Below are 16,709 nucleotides of genomic sequence, written 5' to 3'. Positions count from 1 at the left end.
ATAGGTACGAGGAACGTTTTGAAGCTTGGGTGTGTATACTAATGTAGGACTTTATGCCATAAGTTATTTTAACAATTATTATTCCAGAACATTCAATTATTCCAGACATAATCTAATTGCCCGGAATCATTCCGAATTCTGTTTATCTGTCATACATACGACGTAAAATACGTTATTAACTGCATATTTAATTACTTTATTAGTCGTTTGTAACTAAATTAAATTGCAAAAATAATTATAGTTAGAAATAAAAATGGAATATAGCTGCCTTATAAATATTAGTAATTGAGACGATGTTTCAATGGCAGAATTGATTTTAAAATGATCAAATAAAAACTGAACGACCATCAAATAAAGTTTTCTCTTTGTAATTCTTATCAATCAACACACGCCCAGTAAATTAAGAAACTGAAACTCAAGCGTTATTAGGATTATTACAGGATACTGGCCATTTACTACTGAATCAGTACATAGCGGTGCTATATAAGGATGGGAATATTGAACAGATGTATCATTGTGATATATTAGTATTAGGTACCAATACGTGTATCATCCAAGATGTTCTGGCAGGTAATAGTGATAAAGATTATTATAAAACTTTTATTCCTTGTGAATTCTATTTCTTTCTGTAAAACAGTACGAGCCACGAGCATCCGCAAATCTGCAATAGGCATGGTGTGTCATGGCCCATACTTCTTATCTATCCATAAAAAAGGCCTGTGCCCCAACAGTGTTAACGTTTATCTGGCTCTAAATGATTGATGAAGATGTAGCATCAATATTAATAAGATGTAGTTAACATCAAATTGTATTGAGAAATCTGTTTTTTTCTTCTTCAGCTCGTACCAATCCTGTGCCTGGCGATGGTGGCGCTGAATGAAGGGCGTGGCGTGGCCTTGTCTGAGCAGAAAGTTGTACTGAAAAATGAAAAGAGTGAAAAACCTCATGAGGAATACGTAAGTACAACATCATTTAATTAAAAAAAATCGTATACCATTATACTGAGTATTCTTTTTTTTTATTCAGTCTATAAGCCAAATTTTAAAGTTCTATGTTGAAATGCATGGATTATTTATATATTACATAATAACTAAGAGTTCTTTATCTACTATAAGTAATAGGAACGAGTTGAGTGTTATATAAATACTGTGATATTATATAGAAATGAAAACACTTTATACTAGAGGTCCATCTCGACTTCGTCCGCTTAAAAACATAATAAAAAAATAGCTTATGTTACTCATGAAGGTTTTTTTATCTCCGTGCCAAAATTCATCAAAATCGGCCCAGAAGTTTTGAGTTTATTCATTACAAACAAAAAAACAAAAATATGTATTATTGATTAGATAAGATGAGCCCAATTATTACATTCCAACATATACATATATATATCTACACTAGACCTAAATAAAAACTGACATGTTTCAGACATGAATTTGTAAGGCTATACTAGCACGAGGATAGTAAAATTGTCAGAAAGAAGTTGTTAGGATGATAGATCAATTACCTTGTACGATCTATAACAATGCCTCTGCATATTTACTTTGTGCTTTATGTGAAGAGATTAAACTTTATTTGTAATATTTAGGCCTGGTCGCATCCCTCATACGAGTTCTCGTACAAAGTGGAAGACGAGCACACCCACGACATCAAGGGCCAGGCCGAGCACAGGGACGGAGACGACGTGAAGGGAGAGTACTGGCTCATCGAACCTGATGGTCGCAAGCGGTTGGTCAAGTACAGCTCTGACAAACACAGCGGGTAAGTCATTTGTTTATTTTACTGTCTTCCTCTCGACACTTTTTAAGATTCCTGAAGGGTAACACGAGACCCTGTTAGTAAGTCTTGAACATAATAAAGGAAAAACAACTCCACTCGTAGGGTTGGCACAGTTGGTGGTAGGTATGTATAGGGATGGTATTAAAGATATCGGTAGATTATAATGTAAGTATAGTATGGTATCGGTAGATTCAAGGACTATTTCAAACAAGTTCTTTTCTTCGAATAAGAAATATCTTATCCATTTAATTTAAGGAAATTTTTTGTCAATGTACAATGTAAGTACATGTCTCTCTATCTTCAAACATAATTTTGATGCCTCCTTATACAACACTACTCTTGTTCCTGGTTTTCTTCTTCCTTCTTTTGCTGTCAAGTTATTGTGTTATATAAGATGGCCAAACTCTATAACTTTTAATAACGTCTCGACTCTATAACTTTCAATAACGTATTTTTTATTACTAAGGTCTAGACTAGCGTTTATTATTTTATTTATTTATTTTCTCCAAACTCCACTTTCTCTATTTCTTGGTTCTTCTGAACTCTCCAGCTTTCGTCACCATTCCGTTATTACCGTTCGGGGTGCTTCTTTTTTTTAATTGTCACGAAATAACAATTTATGTTTTTTATTTCAGATTCAACGCATACGTTGATTACTCGGCGCCCCACCAACACGTCTACCATAAGAGCAAACTTGATGATTGAGAAGTAGGTTTCATCCAGCGGTATTCTTACCCAACTAGACTAATGGCAGCGAAGGAAACGTCAGGATCTCTCAGTGATATTATTTATACTTAGATACTATATTTATTAATTACAATAGCAGAATGTAAGAATTATAATTCAGAGAGCTCAATAACGTGTTTGATTTCTACACATTTTTATTTGACATCTATTCAATTAGAAATTTTAAAAATTGGTTTTATTAAATAACGGAAAATGTTGACAAACTAAAATTTAGATGAAATCTAAAAATCTCATTTAGTGTAAGTTCCCAGTCTAATTCATCTTATATCATAACATCCAAACTGAAACCATAACTAAGAAATACAAGTAATTAAATGTGTGGGTTTATCTGTCAAATATTGCAAAGTTTAGTTGGAACAAGACACATAAAGAGTTATGAAATTTTGATATCGAGCTGTACCGACGCAGCGTGATTTCAGTAGTTCAAGATACCCATCAATAAGATCTGTATCACTCCAAAAAGAATGACTCACACCTTGCCATAGAAACATTCGAGGGATAAATGCGTCAAATTTGCTATAAATTAGGACTTCTTGACAAGAGACATTTTTAAATTAAAAGCTTATTTATATATATAAAGGATCACATTAAACCATCTAATTTATTCATATGCATATTTATTGAACGCATGTATAATGAGACAGCTATAATGACAGAGATAGTTATATTTCAAATAAATAACTAAGTACTAACACACCTTTTGTTTTTATTAGTTTAAAAATTATGACCTATAGGTTTGTTTAATAATTCCCTCGCGTATTGATAAATGAAAATGTTAGGTCCAGAAGTTTGATTTATAAACGATAATAACACGTACCCAAGTAAACTGTGTTTGAATTAATATCTTTGGAATTATCTATGGAAATTGGTTGAAAAATTCAGAACAGGTAGTAAATCAAGTAAATTTATGGCCAGAATTAGAACAATAGCCGTACTAAATAAATTGCTTTACATTCATTAAAATTAAACTTACTGAAACAATGTGTGTTTTAATCTATAAGTTGGATAATAATCGTTACACGTTTTGACGAAATATATAATTTTTTAAATCACAATCACATTTAACAAAGGTATAACGAAACTTTTCTCACGATAATTAGGGAAATTAAGTACGTGATAAATGATAAATCTTTTTAGGATAAGCCCTTCTTGGCCAATGTGTACCTGTAGCTTAGCTAAGTTTCAAGGTACTTTGAAATTATTTATAACTCTATTAAGTTTTAATTGAAACCGGATGAAATTAAAGAAAACTGGATATTGACCATAAAAAAGTAATTTGTTTTATAGTACCGTTTATTACTAATACCTACTGATGGGATATGGGTATAACTTACGAATGTCAATACCAATTATACTCTTTCTCGTGGAGATAAATATCATCAAATACGCAATGGGTGTGATCAAGCAAGACCTAGTCCTGAAACTTTCTACTTTCCTGTCATTTCCTCACTCATGATCCAGTTAACAATTTGCCTTGCCAAAAGGTTGCGCATGCGCATAGGCACAGCACAGGTGGGGCTTGCACAAGGCAACAACTCAACAAGCCCCTAAGCCGCACATGCAAATTTCGAAATGACATGCAGGATTTGAAATGTATTAGTGATCTGCGATATTAATACTAAACTGGCTGGTGTAGTAGTTAATTGCATATATGGAAATGGTGCGAAGTTTCCGAGCTAATGGGTACAAATTGGAGCGATTTCTAAATACATTTAAACAGTATTTAATTTTGAAGTTGTTCATCTATTAGTAATATGAAACAGTTACAAACATTTGTTACGTGAATCGTATTTTTTTTAATTTATGCATCCGCTTATTCAAAAAGAAAAGAAAACCGGTTGATTACGATCCCACGTGAGTCGTGGTGTCAACCTGCATATTTGCGGCCGATCTGATATGGCAATACTTTTAAGACAATTTGCACACTGTTGGCCTCCGCTTACAATGTTGTACTTTACTTGCTGTTTTGGACAAAAAATAATTGATATGGGACTCGATTGCATCCTTTTGACAAGGCAAAGTGTTAATAATTTTCTCGTATAGTAGGTATTTAATTTATGACATCTATTTGGATGGTGCATACAGCTGCTAGTGGACAATATTTCAGGGCAGCGGGCAGCCTAAACTTAAAACCCCAACGGATATAATTTAGTTAAGCTAAGTTTGACTTCTTATCATAAATATAGAGAAGATAATATTAGTTATATTAACAAAAAATTCAAATACTGGATTGCACTGGTTGATAAAAAATAACAGTCAAAATCCAGGTTATTTATTAACTTTTCAAATTGACTCAGTACTAGATTCTGTTCATATATTTTTAACAAGTTAAGTCCGGTGATATATCTATTACCGAAATGCTGATACTCTTGTCCAGTGGCAAACTTGATTGTTAATCTGTTTTATTGACTAGTTTAATAGAGTAATCACAGCTAAAGCCGTTTACGTAACCGTAATCTAGTACGAGGTTCCCAAATTGATTAGATATTATTGTGGTGTCCAAGGTCGCTTCATTAAATCTAATGTGGACCGAAAAAAGCTTCGGTGGCATTATTACAGTTATCTTGAGTATTTTTAAGATAAATGAATCAAATCAAATACATTAGTCAGTATTATTGAGAAACTGATTCTTATAAGATGTTAGATTAGATCCTTCTATAAAATTTATTAATTTATTAAACTCTACACATTAATACTGATGAAAACACTTTTATATTAACTCTAGTAAGTGTACAAAAATTTGTTGGCAAAAAGGATATCTAAATTTAGTCGTTCGACGGTTCGCTTGTTACCGCGTCTTCAAAAAAATTAATAGGTAAATGCTCAATTAAGTAGTAAGGTACCTATGCTCACGCTAACATAAGTCATACAATGTCGGTAATAGATACTCAACCTGCAATTAAAGGCAATTTGATCAGAATTGCGTAATAATCATAAATTATCTTTAATTCATATCTAGAAATAGTCCTAATTAAAAGTTTGATCGATTAGTCTTAAGTGAAAAATTAATAGACAGTTTTAGATATATAATATAATAAAACTAAGACATAAGTTAGATGATGATATCACACCTATACAGTAGATAAGAAGTCACATCTGGTTTCTAACGCAATCCATCGAGATTTGATCGCATGTAACAAATAGGTTATCTTTGTAACCTAAATACATTATTTTAATCTTAGAATTCGATTAGGATCAGATATTGCAACTTCACAGTGTGTAAACACTTATTGCATCATTATTTATTTTTTGATTGTCTAAGATGGATTTATTGATCACCAGTCCACCTGCTTCAGATAATGAACATATGAAATGAATTTTAATAGTCGATGGCAGTAATTTAAGACAATGTTCAGCAGGTAGCCCCAGCCTAGCCATCCATCGCTCATACATGCAACTTCACCTGTGCTGTTCACGATTTAGAAATATCAAAACTTCGTCGTTATAAAAAAGTTCATTGCTGCCGTTCGGTAATTTCGGTATACTTCTCTATGATACGAGATATCTAGATGAACGCATACGCATTGTGTAAAGGTTAGTGGTTCGGCGGCTGCGATCGATTATCTTGATCACGATGTGGGCTACCGACGATCTGTGAACTTTACCACATTCTTATAAATACTCGTGAACTGAACAATATATCGCTGGTGAACGTTTCGAGATTTAAGTTAGGTAACATGCTTAAACCAAAACTATATAAAAAGTTATAGTATTTGTAACGTTCTTTAAGTCAACAATTTATTATCAAATAGTCCTCATTGTCTTTGTCCAGAAAATTTGCTGGACAGAGTAAGTGAAGAACGAGGTCCGTAATAGGTTAGGAGAAAAAAGAAGCCATTTTAAAATCAATGTATTTTCGGGAGTTTTAGTAGGACAGGTTTAACTAATAGTCCTGACAAATAGTTAATCGTGTTAGTAGCTAAGTGAATGTAATTACTGAAAATAATAATATCATCGGACATGAAAAGTTAACAAGGATATTGGCTTCCGAATTTCCAAAATAATCCCGTCCATAGCGGAACTAGGGAGACACGTTAATTGCAATAGGATACGAACGCGACCAGGATGACGATCATTTCCAAGTGCTCGTATTTAGATCGCAATTTGAATGCAATTAATTTATTCGCAATAAAAATAAGGGGAAAACAAGAATTATTTATGTTGTCTCCTATAGACAATATATTTGTGTCAACAACGGGAAAATAATCTATTAATGAATGTCATTTCGGGCAAAAATAGGTCACGTTTTATATTTATGTCACCTACGTTGAAAAGTAAACAATTATTTTCAAGGTCAAACATAGGCTATTAGTCAAATTGATCGATTTCAATGAGGCTGATAAAAAACATTATTCAGTAAAGTTCTTACTTTCGCGGTAGGCTTGCGCGATGACATACGAATGCCTTTATTCTCTGATTGCAGATTATTATCAATCTCTTTGTACTATTGTTAGTGATGTTGTCATCTTGCGCTTAAGATATTCTTTGGGATTGACTCAATAGCTTAGTGAATATGCCTAATCTCATCATTGTTACTCTGTAATAGATAAACACCATGCCGTTCAACTGAAGAAATTGGATAGTATAAAAACTCACTCGTATAATCATACCTAGTTACTTAGTCATAAGGCTATGTCAGATTACTTAGTAGTAACTAAATATTTTTAAATAACATGCATATCTTTATTAAATATATAAACAAGCATATCCATAGTTAAATATATATTATAAATTATTTTACCTACTCATTGTAATTTTGTATTGAGTAACAGTTATCTGCAACAAAAAAAAAAATTAAAAAAGAACGCATCTAGTGTCACTTAACATTTCAAATGACACGGGCATTTAATTTTTTTTTTCTTTTCTTCTTTGTGGCAATCAAACTTCTTCAATAGAGCTTATTTTTGCCAGTGTCGAGTTACATTGTTATTGGACGATAGGATAGGACTTAGGCGGTGTTGAAGAATGAGGGCAATAAATACATATATTATCATATGTAATGTAAGGTTAAATAAATAGTTTTAAACATAAATATTATGGTAAGAAAGGAAAGAAGCAAGAGCTTTAATATATTTAAAATCTGTAAAGGAAAGGATAGTAAAGGAATCACAAGGAAGAGGAGCACGGAGTTCTATAAGGAACTGGTAAAGAGGCTTTGAGTCATATATTGAACATCTGAACAGAAGATGATCAATATCACCTTCTTCAACTAAAGCGCAGTCACATATATCTTCACTAAGAACACCGATTCTTTGTAAATGAGTAGCAATACAACAATGACCAAATCTAAGTCTACATATGGTAGAAGCAACTCTTCTATCAAAAATCAGTTTTGAAAACCAAGGTTTTAGACAAAGTTCTGCATTAAGGCGTCGATAATGTCCTACCTTTGACTGACTAGACCTCTCCCATGTAGAGTTCCATTCTTTCAAAAGATACTCTCGTGGAACTACCAGGAGGTCTTGACAGTAGACAAAGTCATTTTCAGCATTTCCCTGTGATGCTGCTAAGGTTGCCAGGCCATCGACTAATTCATTACCTTGAATACCCGAATGACCAGGTATCTAAGCTAGAGTGATATGTAAATTTAAATTATCACAATGTTTTAAATGGCATTAATGTAATAAATCTAATTTATGAACTGCAGTTTTATTTTCAAGACAAAATGTTATAGAGCCAAAATCTAATAGGCTTCTTATTAAAGCATTATACATTAATTTATGTATACTAGGATGTGATCCCCACCAAACTCCACTAACAGCTCTAATTATATCTATATTCTTTTCACATTTTGTGATCACATTGTTAATATGAGCGTTACCGTACATAGCAGTGTCAAATAAGCGTCCAAGAAATTTAGCTTTATCAGACACCGGAATCATTTCATTATCAACTGAAACATTTATCAATGGAATTTTTCTTTTACGAGTAAATACAACTACTATGCTTTTAGATTTGGATAACGAAAGATTATGCTCCGAGAGCTATATTGACAATTTATGTAATGTACTACTTAGGTTTCCTGCTGCCTTTTGAATATCAGAGTGAGATGAATAAATTAAAACATCGTCTGCATACTGTAACACACAACATGATGCCAGATCTATATTGGAATGTAAGTCATAAGTATAAATATTATATAACAGGGGACTAAGACATTTAATTTAAGCACAAAACAAATAAATTGTAGCCAAGATTCTAATCCTTGATAACAACATTTGTAGATAAATATTTCAAATTTCCAAACTTTTCAAATGTTGATTATCATATAAGTAAATAAGTAGTTTCAAGATCTAGATTATATTGCTAGAAATTAAGGTATTTCGAAATTAACTTGACTATTAGGCGGGCAGCAACCCAGCGTTGCGGCTTGCATAGGTGCAAGACAAAAACGGGGTACGATACGGTAATGAAAATGAAAATCACCCGTAAAGTAAGTAGGTACTTAATGTTCCTGAAAACACCCAAGGGTTCAGGTAGGCTACCAGCCACAAGGCAAAGCAAAATAGATTGAAATCCAAAAATACAGGCTTCACTTCACATAATGACCATGATCATCAGCCATGAGGAGTGCGACGAAATGAAGAAGAAAAAGATTAAAAATTACTTAGGTATTCTTACTTAGGTCTAAAGTTTGTGAATTTATGAAAAATAATTTTGCACTACAATGTTTTGGTAGCATTTCAGAAATTTACATTAGTCTTTATGTAATGTTAATTAATTATTCAAATAAATTGCAAGAATCATTTCGTTAGACACATTATTCGTTCAAATCAATCTAGAACAACATCAATCTATCAACTATGCAAGCATAATCCGGATTAGGCTGCTGGATGTATTTACAAGTTAATGATTTTAAACATTGCCAAAATTGAATCAATTAAAACCGGAGTGATGAGATTTGGTCTCGCCAATTTGTTATTGTCATTTCATAACTCACGTGACATGTTGTAATGCGTTTTAATTTCTAATTGCAATTGCTTCGGAAATTAAGTACCTATTTAATATGAAAATGCATATTTTTTATCCAAATGGCAGGTGAAATCAGCAGTGAAAATATCTTTCTGAATAATTTAAGTATACCTAAAATATTGATTAATAGTGATTCCTACGTTGGAATTAACACATAATGAGACAAGACGAAGGCCAACATGGGAGATTCTCAATATACCCGAAAGGTCCAAATTCAAAGGTTTCTTCCACCCGGTGGGCAAGTAAACAATAAGTGATCAAGTCGAAATATAAATCCCATTAACACTCAGAGCAGAGATCTCTGGCGGACGTGTACGAGGAGACACGACCTCAAGTGGAATGGAATAAGGGATATGGAAGAAGATTGATGTAACTACCAATTATATCTATCTGATAACAGATTATCGATTTCAGATTGTATACTTAATTTTCAGCTTCATAATGGTGCAAAAAACAATCCGCACCTTTGATGGTCCAGTTCAGTGGTGCGTGCGGTACAATGGGAAATGATGACTATATTTATATTAGCGCGTCTTAACATTATTTTATTTTATATTAAGAACAGTAAAAACTCAAACCATGATGCACGTGCCATCTAGTTATTCAACATAAAAACAGTTGGTACATGATAGTAAACCTTGCTTGCAATTTGAAAGTGCTTGCAATATCGTGCTGTTGTTGCCGGTTCCACAATCAGCGAACAGTTTGCAAACGAGCTGGTTTTTCCTTGGGTAATACCAACAAGCAGACTTGTAGCATTTTAGTTATGCTGTTAAACTGTAGATGTAGTAGCTACAACAAATAAGATATCTTGAGATGCACTGGGATTTTCGTCATCCTCTATAATAATAAAAACCCACGATCAATTCGATCTTTTTCCATCTACTTTTTTCCCATTCTACATTATTTTTGTTTGCAGAAAGATATGTCTAATTAGGATTTGCTATGTACTATTTCCCGGAACCATTTTTAGACTACTTATGCACTTAGGGTGATCACCATTTCAGCTTTACAAATCAAGAATTAATTGTCATTTACATATTAAAACTTATTGCAAAAACATCAAACAATTATTCTAATTAATTATTATGTAGTATTTAAGATTATTGAATGATTGCAGCAGTTAGGAAAAATGAAAAGAAAAATCTCAACACCATCTGTTCACGCCGTTCTCGCATATTCACTAAGTTGCAATCGACGTAAGACACGAATGTGGACAGATGCATTAACTATTAATATAAACTATTATAATGAAAACGAATTACTTTTCTAAATGAGTCATATCAATTACGAGACGAAAGATTATTATGCAATTATAATGGAGTCATTTTGCCACTTGCCTTCTCAATTTTACACTAGGTAATGAAATGACAAGACATTACTTGTAGGTATACCTATTTTATTCAAGATTTTTTCAATATTCTTCTTTTCACCCATCAAACTGTGTGTAGCAAACTGTAACAAACAGTACACCTAATTCTATCAATATCAGGGTATGATCTCCAGCGTTGAGTAGAAGCCGTCCACATGACGGATAGATACAATGAACTGACGTTACAAGGATTTTCAGTACTTGCCTCATTTACCAAGAAGGTTTGCATACAGTAGCACCAGCAATTTTAATTGACAACAGGACCTTTGTCGATGCAAATACATCCGCTGACGAACACATTGTTTCTCTTATCAGATTAGCAGTTCCTATAAAAACGAGGTTGTGTTATTACGTCTCATCAATGCAACAACTACTCGGTACAGATCTGTTACGAATATGGATTTTATCTATTTCAAGGCACGTTTTTAATTAAAAAATACTTGAAATTAAAACATTGATTTGGCTTATGAGACTGTTGTACAAGAAGATGATTCCAAGTGACCAAATTAAGGAAGATAGTCGAGATGACTAGATTACTATATATAAACTTTTTTGTTTTAAATATATTTCTATGAACTTTCGTTATATTGTGTTTATGTGACAAATGCTGAGGGTCCAGAGAATTAAGTGATTGTTAATTTTTCGATAATAGTTAATTTTTCTAACGTCGACATTATAATAAATTTTGGTCGATGGCTCAATATAACAATGCTTTATAAGCTAATATAAGAATAATCACGATTTATTGTAGATATTGTTGCTGTTAAATGGCTGGCTAGTGGAAGGCTCTCCATTGGCGATGCTGCAGCACGCTACCTCATCACAGAGCTTCGTTTTCCACCCAGCTGCCTCTTCCCGCGCCCCAGAACCAGCTGCTGGTAAGATTTAATTGAGATTTATGACCAAACATCAAGTGTTTAATAATGTCTCCATTCTCCAACTTGGCGCAGTGAATAGAAAATCTACTGTAATATTTATAATCTCTTTATCAGTACTATAGTATCTTTACTTTACAACAGTTGAATTACTGACATTATTTGGCGATATCTTTTGGTTTCTTGACTTTTATTTATTTACAGTATCATCACCAGCAGAACCATACAGCACCGGCAATAGTCATAATCAGGTTTGTGCATATCTTTGCTCTTTTCATCCTCTACTTGATCATTTTTTCCACTACTATTAGTTTTATGATTATGAAGCATCTACAGGATATTGACCAATACATTTATGTTTATTCACAGGCTAAATACGAGTACAAATATGAAGTGACAGACCACCAGACAGGAGATCGGAAGTCTCACTGGGAGAGCAGAGACGGAGATAGGGTTCGTGGAGTTTATACTCTGTACGAGCCTGATGGGGCATTGAGGACTGTTGAATATTCTGCTGATGCTTTAAGTGGGTAAGTACTTTATTACTTAGATGGGTCTTACTTATATGGGATGGTTTATATCTTAACTACCTTAGAACTACAGAAATATTTGAAAAATCATATGAAACGGTTTTCATGCTCACTATTGAATTATTACGTCTCGTGGATGCAATTAAGTTTCAACGTAGTAAGTATTATATTAAAAGTTTATAACTGTCGTGAATCCTAGGAAGACTTCCACAACAACAGCAATAACAACATTTAATGGTGTGAGATCTGGCTAAAGGAAGAAGCGTAAAAAAAAGGAAAGAAAAAATATTTCCTGGTAGATTTTTTTGTAGTAAAGTTACAGTTTTCTATGCATTATCTTATGTGTATGTTGTCTTAACAGATTTAATGCTATTGTAAGACGAGATGATCGTACAAGGCACTCACATTCCCGAGTGGATTCTTCCTACAAACCTCTTACTAACATCAACGACGGATACAACTCACCGGACCAGTCAAACAATTCTGATAGGAGTTATCTCACTCCAAACCAAGGCAATGATTACTCTGGATATCCACCGTCAAGTGGATCATATAATGCTGGATTCAGTGTCAATCACTTAAAAAAAGGTGGAGAGCATCCTTCACCTCCTTACTGATGCTATTGGCAACCTCCAGATTCAAACGCCAAGAGTATATTCATTTCTGGTCAAATATGCGCCTCGCGCACTTTGCAGGGCAGTTACAACCCAAAACCTATTTGCTATAGACAAAGTGTGCTTAAGTCGTATTTACTTGACATCTGGATATATTTCTTTGTTTGTTAATAAATTATTATTTTTTACCGCTTACAGCGAATAAAGCCCATTTTAATGAATAACAGTTTTAGTTATCGACTAACTTATTATTAACTTTTGTATTTTTATGTGGTGATAGTGTAAAAGGTTTATTATTATCAAGATGTGTTATGTAAATATTTAACATTTGTACACTTGTGTAATTGTGTATGTGCATTTTACTTGTAATGAATAAAAATCGAACATTTTTGGTATTATTTTTATTCGTTAGCGCTACCGATGTATGCTTTATATTTACATTTACTATATCAGTTACACTTATCTTGATAGACGTCGAAGAGTTCGAATTTGGAAATATTGTAGTCAGTCTAATGATGATGACCATGTTGGATATGATGATGAAGCGTCTTGTGATGAACATCAGCATTGAAACTGAAAAAGGTAAACATGCATGTTATGTAAATAATTTCGAGCTACAGTAAGTTAATTCGCCAAATATGAGGTAGATTTCAGAAAAAAATCTAAAAAACTTTCTCCAGGTATTATTTCTTACTTTGTTTTGTTATAAAAGCACGATGTAAGTATAAGTTGCCAGTATCAACTAAGTAATTAAAGGTGCGTACCCATTGTGATGGTCAGCGACGTAATGAACAGAGCGCACGTTGCCGTCAGGTTCCACCAGGGAGTAGGCGCCCTTCACCAGGTCTCCATGGCGCCACTCTGACTGGGCCTTCTCGTCGCCGGTGTGGTGATCTGACACGGAGTATGAAAACTTGTATGAGGGGATGTGGTGCTGGAATAGAAAATTATGGGACATGGTTCATTTTACGATTCATGTGATACAACGTAATGGGGTTTAACGAAGTTTCTTTTTTAATGAAAAGCTGAGTATGCGGGAAGCAAGTTGGTAAATCGATGTAACCAGATGTAAAGTACGTAGGAAAAAATATCTGTCGAATGAATGAATGAATAGGGCCAGTCCAAATCCTCCCGTGGATGTCGTACGAGTCTACTTCTGGCCTGGCAGGGATGATAGGCAACACCAACAGCCGCATTCATAAAGAGGTTTGACCTCATGCAGGAAGCTGGTTATAAAATCAGAGCCAGATCTCCAAAATTTAAAGGTTTGATTTTTATGCCAACGACCCCTGGCTTCGTGCGTCAAAGCCGTGAATGCAGCCGAGAACATGCGATGATGAGAGAGATTCTGTGTGACGTGGTCACACACTTGTTCCCTCGATAGAGTAGGTACCATGTGGTTGTCCCAGTGTCCGTGGTGATCAAGGCCGTGGTGACCGTGACCATAGTAGCCGTGTCCGTGGTGATCGTGGTGGTGGTGATCCGAGCGGGCTTGGTGCGACACAGCCACTGGGTGGGCTTGGATGCAAGCCAGGACGAGACAGGCGGCTAATATCTGAAATATGACCAGTAATTATTTTAAAAGAATCTTACAGAAATTAGTGTTAAATAAAAATGTAAAATGAATTAGAGGTAAATATAAAAAAAAATGGCCTTAATGTCATATTTCTGCATGTCATGTCCTACCAGCAATCCTACCACTTTACGACCTAAACTGAACTGCATCCCAAATTCGTACCTACTTAATTTTTAGTATGAATGCGATTCATGCGATTTAGGTGCCTAAATTGAACTGATTTGCTTTGGAATCTGTAAAAGTTGATGGTAGGCCTGCTGAAAGACAAATTTAATACACTATGTAGATTCTATTATAAAGTTTCTGAATTTCACAGATATAAAAACATTACATTGAAGCTGAATTTTATATCATTGGTCTAATTTCCATCATTGACTACTTTCCAACTAGATTTTAGTACAATTAGATTTTTATCTAATGTCAAAAACAAAATATTACATGGAGCTTGTATGATAGTGAGGATAATGTTTTTGACTCCAATACCCGTGACGTGTTATTACACGTCACGGGTATTGGAGTCAAAAACATTTTTGATAAACTTTAATGAGACTGGAAAAAGGTACGTCTTGTAATTAATAAAACTGACGATAGGTATGCATTTTATTTTATACCCAGTCAAGAGGCCAATTGACGATGCTTGGTTTTTTAATGCCTTTGCTCAACCATTTCACACCACATAAGAAATAATTTTTTTACACTTTTTCTTAGTCCGTGGACAGCCGTTATCCAATCGACGACCATGGTGTTGTCAAAATTGCGTCGCATCCATACCTAACAATGTCAAACTCTGTCTGTCATGTTTTCACGGCGAGACTTCTGGCCCGATTTTGATGAAATTTGGAGTTATATGACCTGAGATCAAATATAGGATACCTACCGCTGGTGGAGGTGCGAGTAATATCTAGTCTTCAAATTAAAATCAAATAGCTAAATGGGTTGATAGAAATTAAATTATGTTCATCTAGATTACTCACTTGGAACCACATATCGTTTGTATATCCCTCTTTTCTGTTCAACTTCAAATGATGCCGACTTTGAAGAGGACGCTCCTTTTATTTGGCCAATAGACCGGGACTGGGTAATTATAACGACAATTGATCGTGTTTGGGTTAATTGGTGGCAGGCATTGAAATCGGTAAGCGCGAACTAATTTCATAAACTAATATTTGCAAGAGTCCTTCAATATAATATTAAACAATTAATAATTAAACAAATAAACTAACAACCTAAATACTATAAAGAGGTTTCGTATGCCACTCTTTTTTTCAATAAGTGTATTATTGACTGACTCTAGCCCACAGCTTTGCTCGTGATAATCTAGATCTTCGAGTAACTATGTCTATTACAATTTTCATCCAAATTGGTCCAGCGGTTTCGCTGTGAAATTGTGTCAGACAGTGTGATATACATTGATAAAGATATTACATATACCAACACAAACATATCCAACTGATATTGCTCCATTTTTATAATAATAATACTAAGTAAAAGCGGGAGAATAATTAGATATAGCAGAATTGATTGAAGTGTTTATCTCATCATTCAATATGAAATTGTCCTAAACATTGTATTATTTTTTAATTCACACACGGAATGCCAAAGTATGGCGAATAAACTCAGTTATCCGTGAAAGCGTATCCTGGCGGGTCAAGGGGCCGGGGATCAAAAAACGTACCGACGATGCATTGAACCAAATATTACTCATTAGTCGAAGTAATTTATATTTACTTATTAATAAATATAAATTATAAGCCCAGCTAGTGATTGAATCGATTTCCGATTCGATTTTCATAGCGATTTTTAATAATCGAAACAGTCGTCGTTCTTATTTATTTTGACTTTGACCAACATATGTTACCAACGGAAAAATATGAACTATATTTTATATTTCAAAGAATGCAAACGTATGTTTCATATGGCCCACACTCTATAATCTAAGCGCCCAACAAAGTGTAGTCTGTAAACACGTTGACTGCTGCCAATTCTTGATGCATACATTTTCCTAAGAATGAAAACACGCAGCGGATGTTTTCAGCACTCAAAGTGTACCTAGTTAGTGACCTACCTCTCTCATTTTGAAAGAGCTCTTTCTAAGGCTTTTGTTACATATTTCGCATCTTTGAAAAAGACTATACGTATATATATTTCCTACTTATTCATAAACTTTCGGCTGGAACTCCACCAAAGCTATGCTGTCTACGACCGAAGCTCAGATACGTCTGGGTTTCGATTGTAAATACTCAT

The 16,709-nt window shown here is 34.0% G+C and overlaps 4 protein-coding genes across 4 annotated transcripts in view; 3 read left to right on the top strand and 1 right to left on the bottom strand.

Moving 5' to 3' along the window:
* The window catches only part of LOC128670762 (very long chain fatty acid elongase AAEL008004-like), a 127,457-nt gene extending 111,362 nt beyond the window's left edge, over window positions 1–16,095 (top strand). Inside the window, exon 10 of the transcript XR_008404793.1 lies at window positions 16,086–16,095. The gene's annotated coding sequence lies outside the window, so the exon portion shown is untranslated. The remainder of the gene's footprint in view (window positions 1–16,085) is intronic.
* Window positions 365–2,648, top strand: LOC128670801 (cuticle protein 19-like). The gene is made up of 4 exons (XM_053746779.2): window positions 365–570; window positions 840–956; window positions 1,589–1,761; window positions 2,415–2,648. The coding sequence occupies exons 1-4, from the start codon at window positions 559–561 to the stop codon at window positions 2,482–2,484; spliced, it is 372 nt and encodes a 123-aa protein (XP_053602754.1). The 5' UTR covers window positions 365–558; the 3' UTR covers window positions 2,485–2,648.
* LOC128670775 (cuticle protein 8-like) lies at window positions 11,224–13,284 on the top strand. The gene is made up of 5 exons (XM_053746753.1): window positions 11,224–11,287; window positions 11,622–11,748; window positions 11,950–11,996; window positions 12,115–12,275; window positions 12,637–13,284. The coding sequence occupies exons 1-5, from the start codon at window positions 11,267–11,269 to the stop codon at window positions 12,890–12,892; spliced, it is 612 nt and encodes a 203-aa protein (XP_053602728.1). The 5' UTR covers window positions 11,224–11,266; the 3' UTR covers window positions 12,893–13,284.
* LOC128670797 (cuticle protein 8-like) lies at window positions 13,283–15,544 on the bottom strand. The gene is made up of 4 exons (XM_053746775.2): window positions 15,440–15,544; window positions 14,283–14,444; window positions 13,654–13,823; window positions 13,283–13,462 (listed from the first exon to the last, which is right to left on the bottom strand). Exons 1-4 carry the CDS (start codon window positions 15,449–15,451, stop codon window positions 13,399–13,401), a joined length of 408 nt encoding a protein of 135 aa, XP_053602750.1. The 5' UTR covers window positions 15,452–15,544; the 3' UTR covers window positions 13,283–13,398.
* Window positions 16,096–16,709: the final 614 nt, after the last annotated feature.

The sequence above is a fragment of the Plodia interpunctella genome, chromosome 6, assembly GCF_027563975.2.
Source record: "Plodia interpunctella isolate USDA-ARS_2022_Savannah chromosome 6, ilPloInte3.2, whole genome shotgun sequence".
Classification (NCBI taxonomy): domain Eukaryota; kingdom Metazoa; phylum Arthropoda; class Insecta; order Lepidoptera; family Pyralidae; genus Plodia; species Plodia interpunctella.
This window is presented reverse-complemented; position numbering and strand designations above follow the sequence as displayed.